The sequence below is a fragment of the Scatophagus argus genome, chromosome 8, assembly GCF_020382885.2.
Source record: "Scatophagus argus isolate fScaArg1 chromosome 8, fScaArg1.pri, whole genome shotgun sequence".
Classification (NCBI taxonomy): Eukaryota; Metazoa; Chordata; class Actinopteri; family Scatophagidae; genus Scatophagus; species Scatophagus argus.
Window position 1 is genome coordinate 11,613,920 of NC_058500.1, and position 21,452 is coordinate 11,635,371.

General features: G+C 43.0%; 2 protein-coding genes and 1 long non-coding RNA gene across 4 annotated transcripts; 2 read left to right on the forward strand and 1 right to left on the reverse strand.

Annotated features, from left to right (window-relative positions):
- Positions 1–582: 582 nt before the first annotated feature.
- Positions 583–6,753, forward strand: LOC124062958 (potassium voltage-gated channel subfamily A member 3). 2 transcript variants are annotated; one of them, XM_046396105.1, is made up of 3 exons: positions 583–3,737; positions 5,632–5,706; positions 5,854–6,753. In XM_046396105.1, the coding sequence occupies exon 1, from the start codon at positions 864–866 to the stop codon at positions 2,457–2,459; it is 1,596 nt and encodes a 531-aa protein (XP_046252061.1). In that variant the 5' UTR covers positions 583–863; the 3' UTR covers positions 2,460–3,737; positions 5,632–5,706; positions 5,854–6,753. The 2 variants fall into 2 exon arrangements, with proteins under 2 accessions (XP_046252061.1, XP_046252062.1); XM_046396106.1 differs by lacking the exon at positions 5,632–5,706.
- A 2,902-nt stretch (positions 6,754–9,655) lies between these two features.
- LOC124062992 lies at positions 9,656–14,185 on the reverse strand. The gene is made up of 3 exons (XR_006844031.1): positions 13,590–14,185; positions 10,317–10,453; positions 9,656–9,870 (listed from the first exon to the last, which is right to left on the reverse strand). It is a non-coding gene; the product is annotated as an uncharacterized LOC124062992 (long non-coding RNA).
- On the forward strand, positions 12,781–20,087 carry kcna2b (potassium voltage-gated channel, shaker-related subfamily, member 2b). Its single transcript, XM_046396110.1, has 3 exons — positions 12,781–13,112; positions 13,981–14,098; positions 14,717–20,087. The coding sequence occupies exon 3, from the start codon at positions 14,825–14,827 to the stop codon at positions 16,328–16,330; it is 1,506 nt and encodes a 501-aa protein (XP_046252066.1). The 5' UTR covers positions 12,781–13,112; positions 13,981–14,098; positions 14,717–14,824; the 3' UTR covers positions 16,331–20,087.
- The last annotated feature ends 1,365 nt before the right edge of the window (positions 20,088–21,452 follow it).

A 21,452-nucleotide genomic window follows, 5' to 3' on the forward strand; every position in this document is an offset into this window, starting at 1 on the left:
GCCTGTCTGCGTGATTATATCCAATCAAATTTGCCTCAGTATGGCGGTGGTGTGCACTGTAGATACTGGGGATAGTTTGTTGTGTTCATTGGTTTTTCATTTAGACATTGTACTTGTTTATGCTGCATATTTGTTATTGTTCTTCTTACTGAAATTTTATTTGAACAGCACATTTCTTTCTATCGACCTCTTTGACCTCTCTCTTCTCTTCCCCTTTATGCTCCTCCTCACTTTGCCATCGCCACTTCAGATTTCAGATGGGTTGCCAGTCAATCTGTTCATCTTGTGCGTAATTAAGAAACCAGCGTTACCATATTCAGTTTCCAAATACATTTAATTCCACCATGACACACCCAGTTCTTCGATGAAGCAAATATTTAACAAAAGGCAGCGAGTCCTGCTGGTGCGTGTTTTAAGATTGTCCAGGAAAAAAAAACAGGCTCTCATATATTTATGAGTAACCTATTTAAAAAATGTCCTATCTGTGGGTAATGACCTTGTTTAAAAAGAAGACTCGCTCAGTGTGTGTGTGTGTGTCGCCTACAAGACGGAGAGAAGGATAGAGGGAGGTGGGCACGCCCAAACGTTGGTGTTGAGTGACGCCCGTCTGTTGCTTCTTGTGTTCATCGGTGCGTCCTGCGATTGGCGGAGGGCAGGGAAAGGTACCCAGCGCTGGCGCGCCGTGGGCGGGTGGAAGGCCTGTTTATAAACCCAGATCTCTCCTCGTGGGCGGGAACAGCAACAGTAGAGAGTGAAAGTGAAGCGAAGGAAGAGAGTGAGAGAGAGACGGTGGAGGAGACGAGGCTGTGGCGGCGGCTGAGGTTGACCGGGGTTCGCAGAGGGGGCGAGGCGGCCGCCCCTGTATGCGTCTTCAACCGCGCATGGACGACCACCTCAGCCTCCTGCAATCACCCCCGCCGAGCTTAACCAAAACCCGGGCTGACAATCTGGTGAACCACGGATACACCGAGACAGAGGCCGACGTGATGACGGTTGTAGCGTGTGACAATATGCTAGAAGAGTCGGCGGCTCTCCCGGGCCACCACTCTCTGGACCGTTATGAACCAGACCACGAATGCTGCGAGAGGGTCGTCATTAACATCTCAGGGTTACGCTTCGAAACGCAGCTCAAGACTCTGTCCCAGTTTCCAGAGACGCTACTGGGGGACCCTAAGAAAAGGATGAGGTACTTTGATCCTCTCAGGAACGAGTACTTTTTCGATCGGAACCGACCCAGCTTTGATGCCATTCTGTACTACTACCAATCTGGCGGGCGCATCAGAAGACCCGTTAATGTGCCCATTGACATTTTTTCTGAGGAGATTCGGTTCTATGAACTGGGTGAGGAGGCTATGGAGAAGTTCAGGGAGGATGAGGGCTTCATTAAGGAGGAGGAGCGGCCGTTGCCAGAGAATGAATTTCAAAGACAGGTGTGGCTGCTTTTTGAGTACCCGGAGAGCTCGGGTCCTGCACGGGGCATAGCGATAGTGTCTGTACTGGTCATTCTCATCTCCATTGTCATCTTCTGCTTAGAGACATTGCCGGAGTTCAGGGACGATAACAGGGATCCGATCACTATTGCGCCTGTGATAAACGGCACACTCCCATATTTCATCACCCCCTTCTCAGACCCGTTCTTTGTGGTGGAGACGCTGTGTATCATCTGGTTCTCTTTCGAGCTGCTGGTGCGCTTCTTTGCATGCCCGAGTAAAGCCACGTTCTCCAAAAACATCATGAACATTATTGACATTGTGGCCATCATACCCTATTTCATCACCCTGGGCACGGAGCTGGCTGAGAGGCAGGGAAACGGACAGCAGGCCATGTCGTTAGCCATTCTGCGCGTAATTAGGCTCGTTCGGGTGTTTCGCATCTTCAAACTCTCACGTCACTCAAAGGGGCTTCAGATTTTAGGGCAGACATTGAAGGCCAGTATGCGTGAGCTGGGCCTGCTTATCTTTTTCCTGTTCATCGGTGTCATTCTCTTCTCCAGCGCTGTTTACTTTGCTGAGGCAGACGACCCAGATTCTAGTTTCAACAGCATCCCGGACGCATTCTGGTGGGCTGTTGTCACCATGACCACCGTGGGCTATGGGGACATGCATCCCGTGACAATCGGGGGAAAGATTGTGGGATCTCTGTGCGCAATCGCCGGTGTGCTTACCATTGCCTTGCCTGTGCCCGTCATCGTCTCCAATTTCAACTATTTCTACCACAGAGAGACGGAGGGCGAAGAGCAGGCACAGTACCTGCACGTGGGCAGCTGTCAGCCACTGGCAGACACAGAGGAGCTGAGGAAGACTCGCTCTTCGTCCTCACTCAGCAAGAGCGAGTATATGGTAATAGAGGAGCACGGGATCAACAGCGCGTTCAAACAGCAGCCCAACTTCCCCACCACCACGCAACACAACTCGCAGAATTGTGTGAATATAAACAAAAAGATTTTCACCGACGTGTAGCCAATTTAAGAGTCATGGCCCTGAACACAGGAGGAGGTGGTGTGTCAACACTCAGCTGGTTCTGTCGTTGCGCACCAGCGTGTGGAAGCAGCGGTAGATCAGACGAAGAAAGAAAGGAATCAAAGAGAGAGAAGAGGAAAGAGGGAACCCTGTCTGTTCAGAGACGCTGCTTTGTGCTCCATTCAAAGAATCAGGATTTTTCATTCCAGTGATCTGAATTCATCATTCTCTATGATTCCACTCGCGCTTGGAGAGAAAGAGCTCCTGGAAGAATTAGGCCTACTATTTTCTAAGTGAGGGAATGGACCTGTTGTGCGTTGTGCAATAGCCAGTATATTATCACAACAGGTAGTGTCAGAAGCTTTATTACTGTGAAAGATAAGTACAAAATGTATGCTATTCGAAGGACACTCACGTTGTATGAACATGCGTTATGAGTCGTGATTCGTCAGTCATAGCCTATGTATAATATTCAGAATCATTTAAATATGTATGTGTGTATTTAAACACATGTGATGTCTGAAAAACACAGTTCTGCATATTATTCAATTAGACCGTTCTGTGCTATGCCTTTATTGTGCGTTAAAGTCTAGTCCAGATGCTGCTGTCTTTAAAAAAAATAATCCCGTATAATTCCTTGATATGATCTGTCCTGATAGGCTACTTAATGCGTAAACGGCATCATATAAACACAGGGGCCAGCCGACTGTTAGCGTCTCATTATCGGTGCAAGACACACGTGAAAGAGGAAAACAGCCCGTCTTTCACGCACACACACAGCGATCAAAGATGGAGCGTGCTTCTCTTTGGATGCCTCAAATATAGCCCGCTGTGAAGCAGTCTCCATGGTGACGGTCGTTTCCTCGGTAACCCTGGTCACAGTTGCCATGGCTTCCTTGTTTCCACAGTAACCTCCCAGATGGCTTGGAAGCTGAGATTCTCGTCTAAAGCGCTTGTCTTCAGTCTCTAATAAGACTGTTTTGTACGTCCGTGAAAAAGACGAGTCCAAACATGACCGGCGCCAATCAACAAAACTCACCCAGTGACTTTAACACTGACACAAAAAACCAATTGGAGCAAGAAGGTCTTGTTACAAATTGCCACTACGAACTGAAAATGAACGAGGCTCAACTCAGGAGAGGTGACGAGCACGAGAGGCGGAAGGAGAGGCAGCGCGTGAGGAGTTATGAATGTACTGGGAGCACATTGTTTAGCTGTCTGGAGTGCTACTACTGCGGGCGCTCAGCAGAGGCTGCTGTTCTCCCACTGATGAAACCGGTAAGTTCTGATCTCTTTGTGAATTATCCCTTTACCGCCCCAGGCACGAAATCAGTGTTGTTTTGCATATTTACAAAAGTATTTTATAGATTTGTCAATTCAGGCAGAACAGTTCTACCCAGAGAATGAGCCTGAACAGAACTGTACCTTGTTCTCCAAACCAAATCTCCACTCACAGGCGCAAGTCAAAGTAGTTACTTAAGGTTAGTGCAGCAGCTTTAATGCTAATATCACAAAATAATTAAGTGAAACCTCGGTGGAAGTGTTTGACAATGGTGCAGTTGCAGACATGTACATCAGCCTCAGAGTGTGGGCTTTCCTATTGTCCTAAATGTCCTTGATGTCCCTGCTGTGTACCCAGGTTGTCTTTAACCTTCAACTGACTTTGTCCGTGAAACGAATTAAGGGAACCAACAGCATGTACGAAACTAGCTTATCTCAGGGCTGCCCCCTGGTGGTCACCATTTCGTGCTACCTGTTGTGTGACCTTGTTCCTCCTTTTTCTGGCTCTTCAAAGAGACATGGAGGACAAATAACATTTAGATACCAGGCAGGCAAAGCAGCGGTCAAATACTGTTAATGGTAAATGACAAACTGTGTGCTGTTTCTTGTCAAATATTTGATGAATGGAGATTGTTTGCTTTTGCAGACAATTTATTCCTTATTTCATTTGCCAGAGCAGTATGTTATGACTTGTGTGCTTGTAACAATTCATACTGCACCGTGTGAATTTTGGCTGCAGTGCCTCTATGTTGCCTTTGTTTCCCTGCATTCTTGACACAAATCTACTGCACTGCTATCCCTACAGTTTATGTCTAGATTTATGATCACTCTCTTCACTCAATGTGATTACTCTAACTGAAACAGAGACAAAGGTGAGAAGGATATAAAATTTTCAGTTTTCAAAAAGACAGAATGGGGAATCTCTGAGCCATGTTCTGAATGTATTTCTTCTATTCTTTGTGTGGCAGTACACTAGTAATATGTATACATCTCCAGTCATGGTTGAATGATAATTAAGGCGGTCTCATCAGCTGGCTAACCCTAAAGGCAGAGTGGGAGTTCCCACAGAATGACCTCTTCATCGATTATTCCTTTCCACTTTGACCCCTGACCTTGACTTCATGTTTTGTCAGTGAAAACCTAGAAATCAGTTAAATGGCCTGCTCATTTCTCAGGCCACATAAAAGCTCCAGTGAGGGGAAACACTAGTCTATTGATCAGTAAGCGAGATATATTATGGATGAGACGGGAGCTACTTGTTTATCGTCTAACTAGATTGGTCAGTCTGGAAGCTAATTTCATGGGCGCAGGCGGGATGGACTGTTAGAGACAAAAGTACAGACCACAGTAGTGTACAATGCTCACCATTCTTTTCAGTTCTCATTCTGTCCACCTCAAATGTAGCACATTTGAATTTTGCATTTGTTTCTGTCACAGACTCTAATGTCTTCCCCAAAGGTCCTCATGTCTTTCTTTAAGTTCACTACAATGTAGACATTTAGTTGACACTCTTATACAGGGTAAATAGCGGTATGTGACCTGTTAGGGTTTGCATCTGCTTCACCCAAAGACAGTGTAATGGGAAATGTGGCTATTGAACCTTCAGTAGGGACACTTATAGGTAAATTTTGTCTCCCTTGTCCAAATGTTGCCTGCCTACTCTTCCCCTCTCCTCTCCTCTTCCCTATCCTCTCCTTCTGAAATGACAGTGTTTACGGATTGATTTTTGCATGAGTGATAATGAGACAGCAGGGAGAAGAAGAGCAGTCTTGCGTTGTTAATAAGACCACTGAGCTGTGTGATGGGTCTAGCTCTAACAATTTTCCTTTTCCTTTTCCTCCTTTCCCTCCTCCTCCGCCGCCTCCTCCTTCTCTATTTCTCCTGCTCCCAGGTGAAAGGTGTTCAATTTTTTTGCACAGACCTCCTGGAACCCCTGATGATCCCAATTAGGCTGCATCCTATTTAGGTAAATAGACTGTATTTTGTCAGGAGAGTAAATATGACATGAGTGAACTTCAACTAACATTAAATGATAATTACTAAGAAAGGTTTTCTCATGTTAGAGCTGTATAGATTACCTATTAACCTGCAGTGACTTTTTTTTTCCTTTTAGGAGCGCAGTGACTCTCGTCTTCCTGTTGGGCCTGATGGGCCAAAGTTAAGAGTTGAGACAGAACTCCCACTGGATCAATTTTTCTTCCCCTACCCTCCTCTTCCTCCTCCTGACCCGTGTCTTCAAACATGGTCTTCTAACAAGCGGTGCCTAGCAGGTCTTGCAGGCCTGCCCCTCCTCTGGATCACCACAAAATGCAACAAAATGCAATTGCAAGAAGAAAAAAAATAAGTAAATAAATAAAAAAAATCCACGTGCAGTCTTGTAGCTGCAGTTTTATAACTGCTTCTGTTCTGGAGTTAAGATCAAAATTGAATCAGGTCATGACAGAATTCAGCTGGAACTGTGTTTTGGACATTTCTCCATATTGCTTTCTATATGAATTTCAAAAGGACAGATTCAGGAAACATCCAGCAGTTTTGCAGAGCACATCATTCCTGGACCTTACATGGATTTCTACATTCTGTATTCATATTTCTGGGTAATGATATTCATTACGGACATTAACTGACTAACAGCTTTTGCTTCAAGTCAAAAGTGGCAAAGGCTGAGGCCAGCCGTGATTTGCTGATATGAAACTGTGATACAAATCAAAGACTGTTAGCCATATGCCTTTCTTAGCTCTGTGTGCTCTGTATTGCTAATATGTGAAACAAACACACAAACATACGTGTGCTGGTTGCAGCCATTCCCTTGACACGGAGAGCAATACAAAGGCATTCACAAACACACCCACACATGTATGCACATGCCTGTGAATGGCTCTCTTGTTTCCCAGAATGCACTGGTGTCCTTTTTTTGGGGGGGGGGGGGTCACATTATTGTCAGGGGAAGGCTGTGTATTCCAGTATTTGTTCTGTGTTATTATGTGTGTCTTAAACATGACCCGTATAAAGAGATTATCAGTTGTAATGTCTTTATTTTGAGAGGGACTTCAGCCTGCTTTCATTCAATTATTGAGATAATGGTACTCATTTATGTCTGGCAGATTATCTAGGGTCAATAACTGACCTTGTTACCTATTCTGCGTGCATACAGTACGTTTCTATTATGTCAAATATGACTAGAGACATTTAAAACAACATAACCCTCTCTGCGTGGATGTGTCTCTACAGTTTATCCACTTCAGTCATTCACTCCATTATGTTGTTTTTATTCTTTGTTTCTATGAGCAACCTATTCAATTTGTATTTCATTGTTTAACAGGATAAAAGTGGCACACAGGCAGAGCAAAAACATCAAATAGCTGATAGTAAGGCACTAGATCAAGTGATCACTGTACTTTCACGATATAAAAAATGTGATTCTGTGCATGATAAAAAAAAAGAGTGGCATTCAGTGTTGCTCTAATATGTTCATAGGAGCATTAATGCCCATTAAAATGCTATTGATGTACTGGAAATGTCACCATGTAAGATGGTGTTTCCCACACAGAGTCTCACACAGTGACAGTGTTTTACAAGTGAAGAACAGTGTTTGGCTTTCAGCCCTCCAGAGGGCTGGTACAGAACAACACATTCAGACCACAGAAGTCTCCTCTGTTGTGCCAAACAGACAGAACAAGGCAATCTTTCATGTAACAGGGTGAGTGGGCCAATTTATTATGAAAGTGTACTGCATCTTCTTGTAAACACGACTGAAACAGAAAGACAATACAAAAAATGAAAGACAATATTCTGTCTGACAGATTTAAGAACTGTGTATAATCAGAACAACCAGGGATTTATATTTGCCTTGAAAGAATAAGAGATGGTGACTCCCAGAACATCATCTCAGATTGCCACACATTTGGCTGGTCTCTGAATGACTGCACCTTACAGAGAGCTTAACTGTGTATGAGCCCAGTGGAAAACTTCATATCATGCCTGTTCTGAGGAGGTAAATATTAACATTAACAGAGGTCTGAAGCCATCACACTGTCATCCTGTGTATCAGCATGTGTGTTTTATTGCTCTAGTGAGCCTAACAGCTTGCTAATAACTCTGCCATCTCTCTCAGCCATTGCATGCTCACGATTATCAAACTGCCTTTCCGTAAAGGAATACCGGAAATGCAGTGGTAGTGTTAGCCAGACCAAGCCAGACTTTATCATTACATCACAATCACTGACAAATCCTCACTCAGACTCTCTCTTCTTTTGCGGGCTTTGGTACTAGACCTGTTAGAGATAACTGAGTTCACAACAATACCTGATGCCTTCTGTTAATCTCCAGTAAAACACAACTGTTCACAGAAAATACCTATGATGTCATCATAGCTCGCCACCAGCCACGGCTCTACAGCAGGAAATCTACATAGCAACAAGGGAGGGTAGTTGGAGGATGTAAAGAATGACCATATACAGATTCAGTCCTCTACATGTGCACCACCTGTGTTAGTATCAGCTGGTCTACTGTATATGTCTGTGTGTATGTGTATGTCTGTGGCAGAGAATCAACATGTTGGCCCACTGGCAGGTTGGGGTTCCACAGCAGGTCTAAGTGGAGTAAAGACAATGCCAGCACAGTCCATTCATGAGCTGACAGAATCATGTTTCTGGTCACTTGGATAACAAATGTCCTCTTTTAGCTCCCTTTTTGGTCTCAGCCAACTCCTGACGGAGCTCTCAATTCTTCTGCTAGTTCAGGTTCAAATATGTTTTACAGCTAATCACTGACTGTGTCTATCTGCTGTTTGGTGCTAAGCAGGTAGTGTACATTAGCAGAGCTTTGTTGCCAGTGAAGTTGTGGCAGTGGACAGCTACACAATGAGACGAAAGTCACAATAAAGCTCTGTTAAACCGAGCTGCAGATTCAGGTGATAATTCTCTTTAGGTTCATCGTATTGACCAACCCTTTTCAAATAATCGCATTGTTTATTATGTTGATTGTAAAAATATCTGGTATAGCTAAGTTGGATGTTATTTAACTTGAAATACCTTTTAAAGTAAGTATTAGAGCCACTTGCACATAAAATGGCGTAAAATAAGACAAAACCCTTTTTAAACTTTGCTGGTACGTTTTTTGTGACATTCAGTTATGTGATATTTGCATGTTCACTATAGCAGAGCCACACCATTGCTAGCTGGGAAGGATGGTTGCTAAGGTGGATGGTGTTGTTGCTAGTAAAAATTTGATTATTTCTGGATTCTGATTGGCTGATCGGTGTCCAATTTTCAGCCACAAGGGCAGGAGACAAAGTGGGACTCCCTGCCCAGACATGTGTTCAGACACACTCTTTAGATATAGACATAGACACACTCTTTGACCCACATGTTAAAGCACATTAACAATTTTTCCTAGCTGTTGAAAGGGGTGCTCTGCTGCCAGTCATCTCAGTTTTTGCTGTCACAACAAACAGATGGTGGGGACCGTGATAGTGTAAAACACACACACATACACACACACACACACACACACACACACACACACACACACACACACACACAGATGCTGCTGTGCTCTACTGGATGACTCATCAGTCTGTCACTGTGACCTTTATCTGCTACCCTTTCCACCTCTGCTGTTGCAGTCCTCCCCTTCATTTTCATTTTCTGCACATGCCTAACTGCATTTCCTGCTGACTATGTTAGTCTCCCTCTTAAACTCACCTTTCTTTCCTGCCATTTGGACATTTCCCTCGTGTATATGTGCACATTCGATCAACTTTTGCCAAGTCTCACTGCCAAGCCTCATTGTAAAGGAGGAATCAACATCTACAATCCATATTTAGTCTTCATATCTATTCATATCAGCATAGATAAAATACTGCAAAATTTCCTCTTTAAACTAAGCCACACCTAGAGAGGTATTGATTTCCCTCATTTATTTATTTATTTATTTTTCTTTTTTTGTCAGGGTGAAAACAACAGAAAGAGAAACCATACCTAGAATCAATAGTAGAGTACTCTACTCTAAAGGTAGGGACATATCTCATCATGAAAGCAGTGATCATTACCAACATGGCTGCTCTCAACAGGCAGGTAGAGAACTTCCAAGGTCAGTCTCTAATTATAGAGGGACCCTAGAGGGAAACATGCTGAGAGAGAGAGAGAGAGATGAGAAAAAAAAGAGGGAGGAAGGGTCAAAATATGCTAAAATGGTAATTAAGTTCCTTGGCTGGTTTTTGTAGAGAAGAATGCCTGATGTTAAGTGTTATTTAGAGGCCCGCATGCCATAATTAATTTGGAACAGAAGGACGATTTCTGCGTGTTCACAGTGAATTTACTGAGGAATACCTATGTAACACAGACGAAACGTGCCACATTATATGTATATGGGCGCATTTGTGTCTGTGTATTCAGTTTAGTTTCTTCATTCTCTATAAAGTTTCCTGTCTTGTAGGCTTTAAAGAAACATTGTGTCAGTGTGACCCTGTATAAATGTGTGCATGTATTCCGGTGGTGAGCGCATACACATGCCTGATAGAGCAGCTTATTACATCTGAGTGTGCGAGTGGGTCGTAGCCTGTAAGTGAGTGATCACCTGCTGCAGCATCAGCAGAGGTCACCCAGGACGAAGCTCCTCCCCTGCGGTCTGCTGTCATAAGTTGGATCAACACCCTCTTCTCTCCATTCTGTGTCTCACGCACTCTCCTCTCCCTCTCTCGCTTCCACATTCTTCTGCGCCATAGAAAAGGGTGGAGATTTTAGGTGTGCAGGTCTGCTGACTCACATACCAAAACCAAATACGCTGGTCATCTGACGATATATCCGAACAGAACTATTTGTGTGAGACTGGAGTGAAAGTGCTCTCTAAGCAAATTGCCTGAAAGTGAACATTTCACTGGAATAATGGGTTCTGTCCACTGTATGGAGTTTCACTTTGCTGTAGTTTATCAGTATTTCCTGCCAGCTAGCGCAAAGTCCCGATTAGAAATTGACAAATTAAATTAAAATGTTTTCATACAGTGGAAAAAATGCTCGAACGTGGCTACAACAATCATGTGGGGTCATTAGTTGGAAAGCATTCTTAAGTTTCTTTGTGTGGTTCCATCTGGTCTGCTCGGCTAAACACAAAACAGAATCAATGGTCCCTTTTTGAGACTTGGCACGATCTGAAGGTGAGAGGAAAATGGAGACAGAGCTGAGGAGCTGAAATGGTTGATGGGTTAATGGCCTTGAAAACTCTGGGCCAACTGTGTGTCAGTGATATGAAACTACTAATACCCCATATAGCCGGTGCAGTGAGTTTGAGGATTTAGCTTAATTTAGTTTTGAGGATTTAGCTTAATAACATCTCCTGTATCTATGTTCACACACATATGTTCTCTTTGGCTAATTACAATGCTCCCTGTGCTAACATGTCTCTTCAACATGTTTTCTCTAGCTGCAAAGCATTCAGTGTCGGTGTTTCTGTTCTATTTTGTTTTTTCTAGAAGATCTGGATGTGTCACCTGAAGATGTAATCCATGTTTGATAAGGTTAAATAATGGTTCAGGTGTAATGTGCATAAGAGATCATTCATTTATGATAGTGTTGTTCAGACCAACTAACCAAAACCAGTTCATGGTCACGATCATGAACTTTGAATTCTAACATGCTCCAGATGTGTGCAAACTGTTAATGCACAATATTTGCAAGAGTGAAATAAAACATTACAGTCACTTAGAGGACACAACTCACCCCTCCCCCAGTCCCAATAAACTCAGCTCTGTCTCATACCCTAAGTGCTTGGTCCTACTAGTAAAACTATATTATAAATGACTGCTGTGAGTGAGGTGGTGGATGATGAATCATTACGCTGCTGACACTCAGCATTGGATATCGGTGGCTGTGCTCTTAGCTGCACCAGGTTTAGAATTGGGTCCTCTTCATTTGCATTCACAGAAGACGAGGATTAAAGAGTTTATGGCCATCAATCAGCTTGTTTATGTAAAGGTGTCGATAGCTCCTTATTGAGACCTTCATCCAGAGTGGCAATATGTGTGAGAGTGAGCTACTGCTGCAGTCCCTGTGGTACCATGTCGCCATATTAATCAGTATTTTGACATTTTGATTGGAGTGAGATAGCATATCATGTTGAACCTGACGCTGGGCAGTAGAGAATGGCCCAGTATGAAGAACACACAAGGGAAGACAAGTGGTATTGCTAAGATATTCTCTCAGGAGTCTCTTTTTCTTTCATGTACCATTTCTGCTCTCTGTCTGAAGATATATCTGGATTTTCACCTGTCCCACTTTCAAGCAGACTGTCTGCAGGAAAACTTCACTACCGGAGTTAAGCTGGCTATATTCATAGGACTCTCAGCATGAACTTCATCCAGTTTGTGACTGCCTTTAGAGCTGTTAGCAGCAGTTCTCTGTGCGTGAGCGTGTGCCTGAATGTGATTAATAGGTCTGAGCAGTAATTAGTCCACTGTGATACAGTAAACAGGTCTGTAAATGATCAGAGCATAATCACTGACTCACCAAAATATACTGGGGCCTGTGAGTGTATCCTGCATACACTCAGGACACCACATGTGACACACACACCCATTTAACTTCATATGTTAAGTTTGTGATTATTCCTGTGTTTCAAGCACTAAAATCATGATTTGTGTAAACTATGATAAAATGATTCTCGGGGGATACTGGGTAGGTAAAAGGGACTTTCACATAGTGGTCACAGACGTGCACAGATACAGTATGCTGTCTCATTATCCCTCATACCGCCCTCCTTTTAGATCACAAGATTTTTCTTGTAGATAATTTCTCTCTTTTTTTTTTCTTATTTTCCCTTATGTTTTTCTGGACCAAAAAAATCAAGATATTGTTTGTGGGGAACTTGTGTGTAGGTTGTCAAGTGTAGATGTACCAGGCCACGCTAAATAACAACATTTAAGGAAGATCTATTCCTCATCGTGTTGTCTTGCGTTTCTACCTTCAAATGCTTCAAATATTTTATTCTCTGTCCTCTCCTCAGACTCGCAGGTTTTGTATATATTTGTATCCACCCTTTGGTGGGCGATGCTTCCCCTTTAATGTGAAGCAGTGAGGACAGGAGTATCAGGGAAGCGGGGAGCGCAAAGGGATGGGGCGAGGCGCGCAAGAAGCTCTTAGTATGCGCTGCGATGCCCTACTGCAGCCCACGCGTCTCAACTATGGTGAATTATGGTGAAATATGAGAGACATGGGAAGAACAGTTGGTCGTGATGAGATGACACACCTGCTGGACAGATTAGTCAAATGAGGGAAGAAGGACAGATATGAAGGAATGGACAGACGAACCTCAAGGCGCCTTTTAAGAGGAGACAAACTGGATAAAAAATAAATGCGTCTGCGCACCAAGAGAATCAGGGTGAATTCCTGCATGTCATTATCTGAAATTATGCTGTAGTCCGACAGATAATGCTATGCTGCTTGGTTTAGTGCATGGAGTCTATTGTGGCTGCCCATGATACACACGGGAGAGAGCTGCAAATGGCTTGAGCATGTCTGGCACTTGCCACTCCAAACTAACTCATTCGCGCTTGCCAGTAACACCGTCATATAATGTCTGAATATCTCAGTGCATGAACTTGGCTGCTTTGTGTCATTTTTTTTTTTTAAAGCAACATTCTTTCACCAGTAAAAATCAGAGGAGCTGCGTTATTCTATGGATGAGTTGTGAGCGTAAGCCTCCATTTGTTACTAATGTGCATCATTGGTGTGTTCATATGGATATTCCCTATCAGGAAAAAAAACATGGTGGAGTTTACGTGAAGATTAATCAGAAAATAACAGTATAATATGCTAAAATGCAGAGATGCAAAAAACATCCGGGCGAAATACGAACCTGTCTGGGGATCAAACAGGTGATCTCGCTTTAGACTAAATCTGCCAAAGAAATGGGTGCTTACGACTAGAAAACACTGAGAGCAGCGCCTCCTGCAATCTCCCTTCCCCAGAAAGTCTCTGCAGATATCAGACTGGAGGGCTGCCTTTGCTGTTGTTGTAGGCGTATTGTTCTGAGATGAGGGCGTCATATTTTGCTGGTGCCAGCATTTAAAGATTTGCTTTGACGAGGATCACTCCATTCCCACCACAACATCGTCGTTCTCCACCAGCTTCAACCTGTAGCCTCGCTGTCTCACAGCCTGTATCTGCCGGTCATTGAGGCGACGGAGGTAACTCCTACATCCTTACGCCTTGTCCCCTCTCCCACTCCCAATGCTGCGTTGCTGCAGAGCCGGAGCTTCCTGGCAGAAAGGAGCTGCTTTGACCGCGGGGGCTGACTTTTGACCGGACACTTCTGCTGACCCGTTACGCAGCACCGTCACAAGACACAAGTGCCTGTGCAAATAGGTAGGACTTGTTGATTTTTATCATTGTTTTACAACCGTACTACACATCTGTGGCTGTGTCTCTAAAGCAAAGTAATACCATATTCAACACTACATCTTCATGCATAAATATATGCATACATAATTAACTAATAACTTGATAATTGATTTGATTGAGGTTTTTTCAGCTTTTGGGGGGGAATGTTGGTCACATCACACATACAGAGAGAGGAAATTCCTCTCAGAGACTTTATGGAGCACTCAGCACATAATCAGATTTGTTGGTTGTAATTACACCCTGGGAGAGCTGATACAGTATTACTGGCCAGCATATTGATCCTGCATTGTGCTCATATGAGAGGGGACTCATAACCTAATACACATAGACACAATGGAGCCAATTCACTCAAATGGTTCTGCCCCCCTCCCCCCATTGTTAGTTTCTTCTGTCCCACTCTGGCCTGTTAGCATCTCTGGCAATTACTGTCAGAGTTATAGTTTTATTCTGTGAAAGATGCTACGTTTAACAAAATGAAGTTGGAAGTATATGCCAGTGAAGTTAATAGATCAGTTGTGTGAGTTTTCTTTATTATCGCATTCATTATTGTAGCCTTTCTGCACTTTCTGTCCTCTTCTGTAGCTCTTTGCTGCCGGCACCTGAACCCACGAGCGTGTGGAGCCATTATCTCCTCGTGGCCCAACGTGGCCCCACCCTGTCTGAAATCTGCAGGTCCCATCTCCTTGCAGCATGACGGTTGCTACAAGCGACCCTGCAGACGAAGCGGCAGCACATCCGGGTCAACCTCATGACCAGTATGACCCAGAACCAGACCATGAATGCTGTGAGAGGGTTGTCATCAACATCTCAGGCTTGCGTTTTGAGACACAGCTCAAAACCCTCTCTCAGTTTCCAGAGACGCTGCTGGGGGATCCCAAAAAAAGGATGAGATATTTCGATCCTCTCCGGAATGAGTACTTTTTTGACCGGAATAGACCCAGTTTTGATGCTATTCTGTACTATTACCAATCAGGAGGGAGGCTTCGTCGGCCTGTCAACGTGACCCTGGACATTTTTTCTGAGGAGATCCGGTTTTATGAATTGGGTGAGGAAGCTATGGAAATCTTCAGGGAAGATGAAGGTTTCATAAAAGAAGAGGAGCGGCCATTGCCAGAGAATGAGTTTCAGAGACAGGTTTGGCTGCTGTTTGAGTATCCAGAAAGCTCAGGCCCTGCCCGCATCATTGCCATCATCTCTGTCATGGTAATTCTTATCTCTATTGTCAGCTTCTGTCTGGAGACACTGCCAGTTTTCCGAAATGAAGATGAAGAGATGTACACTTATCCATTCCAGTCCATGTCCAATGCCACCTCTACCTATGACAGCACAACATATTTTACAGATCCTTTCTTCATCGTGGAGACCCTCTGCATCATCTGGTTCTCCTTTGAGTTCTTAGTTAGGTTCTTTGCCTGTCCAAGTAAAGCTGGATTTTTTGGCAACATTATGAACATCATTGATATTGTGGCCATCATCCCCTACTTCATCACCCTGGGCACAGAGCTAGCTGAGAGGCCAGAGGACAGCCAGGCAGGGCAGCAGGCCATGTCTTTGGCTATTCTTCGTGTCATCCGTCTAGTCAGGGTGTTTCGTATTTTTAAACTATCGCGTCACTCCAAAGGGCTGCAGATCTTAGGACAGACTCTGAAGGCCAGTATGCGTGAGCTGGGCCTCCTCATCTTCTTCTTGTTCATTGGTGTGATCCTCTTCTCTAGCGCTGTCTACTTTGCAGAAGCAGATGAGCCACATTCCCAGTTCAGCAGCATCCCAGAGGCCTTTTGGTGGGCAGTGGTTTCCATGACCACCGTGGGCTATGGAGACATGGTGCCAACAACAATCGGAGGAAAGATTGTAGGGTCTCTCTGCGCAATTGCCGGCGTGTTGACTATTGCCCTGCCTGTACCCGTCATTGTGTCAAACTTCAACTACTTCTACCACAGAGAGACAGAGGGCGAGGAACAGGCACAGTATTTGAACATCCCAAGTGTGCCTAAAGCCAGTTCGGCTGATGATCTGAAGAAGAGTGGTGGTCGGAGTGGCAGTGGATCCACGCTCAGTAAGTCTGACTATGTGGAGATCCAGGAGGCTGTGAACCACAGCACTGAGGACTTCAGACCAGAGGGCATGAAAACAGGAAACTGTACCCTAGCCAACACTAACTATGTAAACATCACCAAGATGCGCACAGATGTATAATGTGAGCTACCCTGGATGGTTAACTTCAGCTGGCGTCTACAGGGACTGTAACAGAGCGGAAGACTTCCAGTACTGACCAATGGAAGGCGCCAAGTATTGGAGCCCAGAGCAGATAAGTGAGATTAACTTAGGGAAAAGGTCACTAGAGAGGACCTCATGTTAGGATGATCACATCCTAACATCCTACGGCGCGTATCATAGAACTGTCACCGTCTTACTTAGGACATTGTCAGTATCTGCATGGAGCTAGTCCAACCTATGTGACAGTAGTCATCCTGCTCGCAACAGTAGCCAAATAGTAGCCTAACCAGTAATAACCAATATTAACAGTGTAAAGGGATCAGTAGTTTTTAACCTTCTTGCTCAAACTGCCTCCAGGAGAAGATGCACAATACCAATATTTTAGATCAGCTCAACCTTTATTTTTAAACGTAATTTAATATATTAACTTGCAATTTAAAAAAAAAATGCCATTCTATCAGCCCTCTTGAGCAACTTTAATTTGCTGCTCAAACTGCCAAGGTCCTGACTCAGAGAAACACAAAATCATCACCAAGATCACAGCTGTTGTGTCAGGGGAAAACTGAACTAAGCAGCACTGAGTGAATGCTAATATGCTTTTGGCCAAATGGTCATTTGTTGCTTTCTGTGTCAGAGAAGAAGCCTGAGTGCACTCACATTCCTCCCCTGGTGCAAGCCTGTGGCCTCTATAGTGACCAACAGATAGATGACATCGCTGTGCTGTAATTCTGGACCACAACAGCAGACCACCTTCTTTTTCCTGCCATTTTTCCTCAGTGAAGCTCTAGTGGATTTACAGTATGTACACTCTTGCCATGACTCTGGCTTTTTTTTCCCCAGCCAGTGCAGGCAACCAGGTGGACAGAAGAAATGTCTCTTTAAACAGAATGAATGTCTTTTTAATTTACTAATGTGTGCTCATTTGTTGAAATGTATGTGTTTTTTGTTTTTGTTTTTTTTGTAATATGATGAATGTGTCTTTCTCACCTACAGTTATTGGTTAAAATACTTGATGTAGGAGGAGAAATAGGGAATACTCTCTGTGTAGCATCCTGAGTGAGTCCCTATTTCTCCATCCTGTTAACTGCACCTTTAAGGGTCTCTTTTAAGAGTCTAAGTGTTGAGTCTGACACCACTGACCAGTAGAAATGATGCTAATCTTAACTTCATAGCATTCCATGTTTGTAGAAATAGATAAAATGAGATTAATGAACTGACATGATTAATGAGACTGTATTTTGTTGTTTTTAAGTTTCATGGCAGCAAAATTAACTAGTTTCATGTCTAATTAATGAAAGTATTTTATTATGTTAATTCAGAAAGTTTAAGATTTCAGTATTTATAAAAGGTCCACTATCAAAGAAAGGTCTCAGTGATCAACTTAAATGAATTTCTGACACCCTTAAGTTCCATCTACTGTCATAGATGGAAATGACACCTTTGTGTTATTCAGTTTTGCAGTGTTAAGCAATGTGAGTACTAAAGTCTGCTGTAAGCTGACGGCATGATGATATCCATTTGTTCATTGGCAAAGCAGGTAAAATTGCACTTACCTTATCAAACTGATTCAAACTAAAATCATTGTGTCCTTTCTCATATAATCCTCCCTTTAAACAATTCATCAAAATTAGTGATCTTTGCCTGCCTGTATAACAAGTAAAATACAAGAAAAATACATTATTCCACTATTAGATTTTATAAAGTTTGCAGCACAGGTATGAGGTTACTGAAGGGAAATGTGCACCCACCTGGCATACTGTAACTTGGGCTGTAAATTATATCGATTTTGTCATTATTTATTTTCGATTTTTTTTTGGTACTTGAACAACCATTCCATTGGTGAGTTTTTCCTTTGTAATGCAAAGGTTATGTGTCTTTCATCAGCTTTATATCGAACAGATGCTATTCTGCTATTGTAGTGCTGCATGTGCTTTGAAGTATTCATTGTAGCATGAATCAGTATGAATAATACTTAAAAAGCAAACTAACATAAATATGTATCTGTTGAGGTATTAGCGCTATGTGCAATATGCCGTATGAAAGACAAATGTATGTTTTAGAAGTGTGTGTCATGCTGCACATATGTATCTTCTTGCCATTGCTATCAGGAATGTTGTTGAGTCGCAATCCGTGTGAAGATTTACCTGAGGACTGAGGAGGTAACAGCAAGTTAAATGAGAGAGGAAACAGAGCGGCTTAGAAGAAAAAAAACAGCTAAGTGAGATGAGAGTCCAAAGCCACGCTGACTATAGAACAGGGATAACAAAATGGTATACACTTCACAGGTTAACTATTATCTTTATAGTCAGTCTTTATAGTCCGGTTCAAAACCCGGTAACTGTGTCTCATAGTGAAAGCAAAACAACAGCTCATATCTGCTGCCAGCCTAGTGGATGCACAAAGATCCAAAGAGTCAATCAGTCAGACTTTTTGCTCAGCCAAGTGTATCATAATGCTCCCTGGGACTGTCTGAGTACCCTTATCACAGATGTATAGGTCCATCAAGCTCAGTGTGCAGTGTTGTCTGTGTATATGTGTATGAGAGAGAGAGAGAGAGAACGAGACAAAGAGACTGAGTGAGAAATAGGGAGCTTTTAGATACACAAGATGAGCGTGTACAGCTTTTAGAGACAATGTAGTAGAAATAAATCTAAAACACTGCTCTTCTTGACTCCAGGCCAGAATGACTGTGGTGCTCTATATTCTATTTCAGCCTAACACACTGTTTACAGCCTGTGTATATATTCAAAACATGCATAGTATATTAAACAAAGACAACTGAAAAGAATGCCCTGCTACACTCACCGGAGAGAATATCTGCAGACATGTTTTGACTTGTGAAAGAAGCTGCAGTATCAGCAAATGCCAGTCACTGGGAAATGAAAAGAGGAAAGACTGGAAGGGAACTAAGATTAAAACTGCCCACAACCTCCTTTGCTTTGTACTCTGACGTGTACTTGTATTTTTCTAAACTTCTCTTGTGTGCTGGAACACCTATGTGACTTTATGTGGCTTGAAAGTGTCATCTGTACTGCCGTATTTTCCACTTTTGTGACCAAACACACCAATGAAGTGACACTCCATCAAGACAAAAATCACTCTCTTGGAGAAACCAATGGGATGGCACACCAAGATCATCTGATCCAAGGAAAACACATCTTTGCTGTACTCGACAACACAGACAAGAGGACGCTTGACGCACACATACTGGCAGGCTGGCCTTTTGAACACATCTTGATGGCCACATCTGCTTTCAGGACAGACGCCTGTGGTTCTATCAAGTCCGCAAAGTAAATAGACTTAAACCTACTGCTGGTGGTGAACACATAGCCATGTAAACAATGTATCTAAGAATTCCAACAGCTGCTTTAAATGATGTCTTAAAATGCCTAAAGCTTCAGCTTTAAAACGAGCTCCTGCCATGTACCGATTCCTGTGTAGCAGGGAATCGAAGTGTATGCTTGCTGAATTAATCCAAGAAACAAAATTTGTATAGTATGTGAATTATCTCTTAGGTTTAATATGCTCCAGGGACTAAGGATGGAAGTATATTAAGAAATCTGAAAAGAAATATAATTTCTATGAGAACTAACTTATTTGTGTCATCAGACACTGCATAATCGATTTTTTTTTTCATTGTAATTTCTATTTGAATGTTATGATTGACTCACCTTTGAGCCTCACACAGTGCAGGGGCTGAGGTTTAACTGAAATACACATGCAGGCCTTGGTCAAATAGATGCTGTCTGTGCTGTCTTAATACATATTTATTCCAAAGCAGCCACCTCCACTTTCTCCACTTCCTCCAACTTCTTTCAGCTATTTGCCGGTCTCAAACGTGTGTGTATGAGATCGAGATAATCCTCAGCTTCTTCACTGTCTTATTTTCAGTCATGGTGGTACTCAACTCTGTGTATAAACCCTGTGTTGTTCCTACCATTGTAAGGAAAGAGAAGCACACTGTCCATTGTTATACACAAAGGAAATATGCATCTGAACGCCTGCCGTGCCCTTTATGAGGACCAGTGAATATAAACTGATGACCAGAGAATACATAGAGATGCTTTCATCACTCAAAACAATTGTAAATTATAAAGATATTATGAATAATTATGATCTTGACGATAATATCAACAATAACATCTTTATGACAACCTCAAGATAGTGCTGTGTCTTTCTCCTGCTCTGTAATAGGTTCTTAAATGAAAATTTAGCTAAAAATGCAACATGAATTATATATGAGGATGCCAGACCAAACCAGATGTTTGGGTGAGTGATCTATGATATTTTTCACATAACGATATTCTTTGCATGCCCAGAATTGAGTATGTGATTCCAAATACTTTGCATCGGTGACTGCTTACATATTATTCAACAACTTACTGTGAGTCCTGGGGTGACTCAAACATGCAGTTTGCAACAATTCTTACTTGTTGCTCTTAAAGCAAAGCAAATAAAGGGTTGAGAAGGAAACCAGAAAGTTCCATATACAATGTAAACTGATGTAAGCGGAGCAGCTGCTTTCATGTCCATTACCAATATATTTGAATTGACTATCGACCCTTACCTCCTCAATGGTTTTGTTCCCCACTCCTCTCCTTAAGTGAAGCTTATGCTCTCTGTGGTCTACTGAGAAAGCAAAGTGGTCTATTTACAAAACCAGCGAGGGAGAAAGTTAGGCATAGTGATTTAGGAGGAGAGACCAGAGCGAAATGCTCTTGACTCCTGGTTCAACACAGAGTGGGACAAGTACAAACATTTTCAATATCAGTGCTATTTCATAGACTCTGACACTTCCCCTGGCAGCTGGAAATGTTTGCCTCTCCTTTCGTTGTCTTTCCCTTCTGCTCTCATCTCAGCTACTTGAGTTTGTTCTCGCATTCCCTCTCTATTACTTGCCCTTCTCATATTTCATTTCCCACACATTTTCTTTTGTGTTCATCTCTCTCCATCTCTGGCTCTCCAGCAGCACTAAGCACCAAAGTAATGTGCAGTGGGTGATCTCATTCTCCTCTCAGACATATCCCTCCCTCTGGCCATCTCAGTTGGCTGGGTTCCGGTATGTCAGCTGACAGTAGCCAGGCGGCTTTCCAGATATCTG

What these genes read in the sequence shown, in the direction of transcription:
- LOC124062958 (XM_046396105.1), top strand. Translation starts at nt 864, where the DNA reads ATGCGTCTTCAACCGCGCATGGACGACCACCTCAGCCTCCTGCAATCA.
- kcna2b (XM_046396110.1), top strand. Translation starts at nt 14,825, where the DNA reads ATGACGGTTGCTACAAGCGACCCTGCAGACGAAGCGGCAGCACATCCG.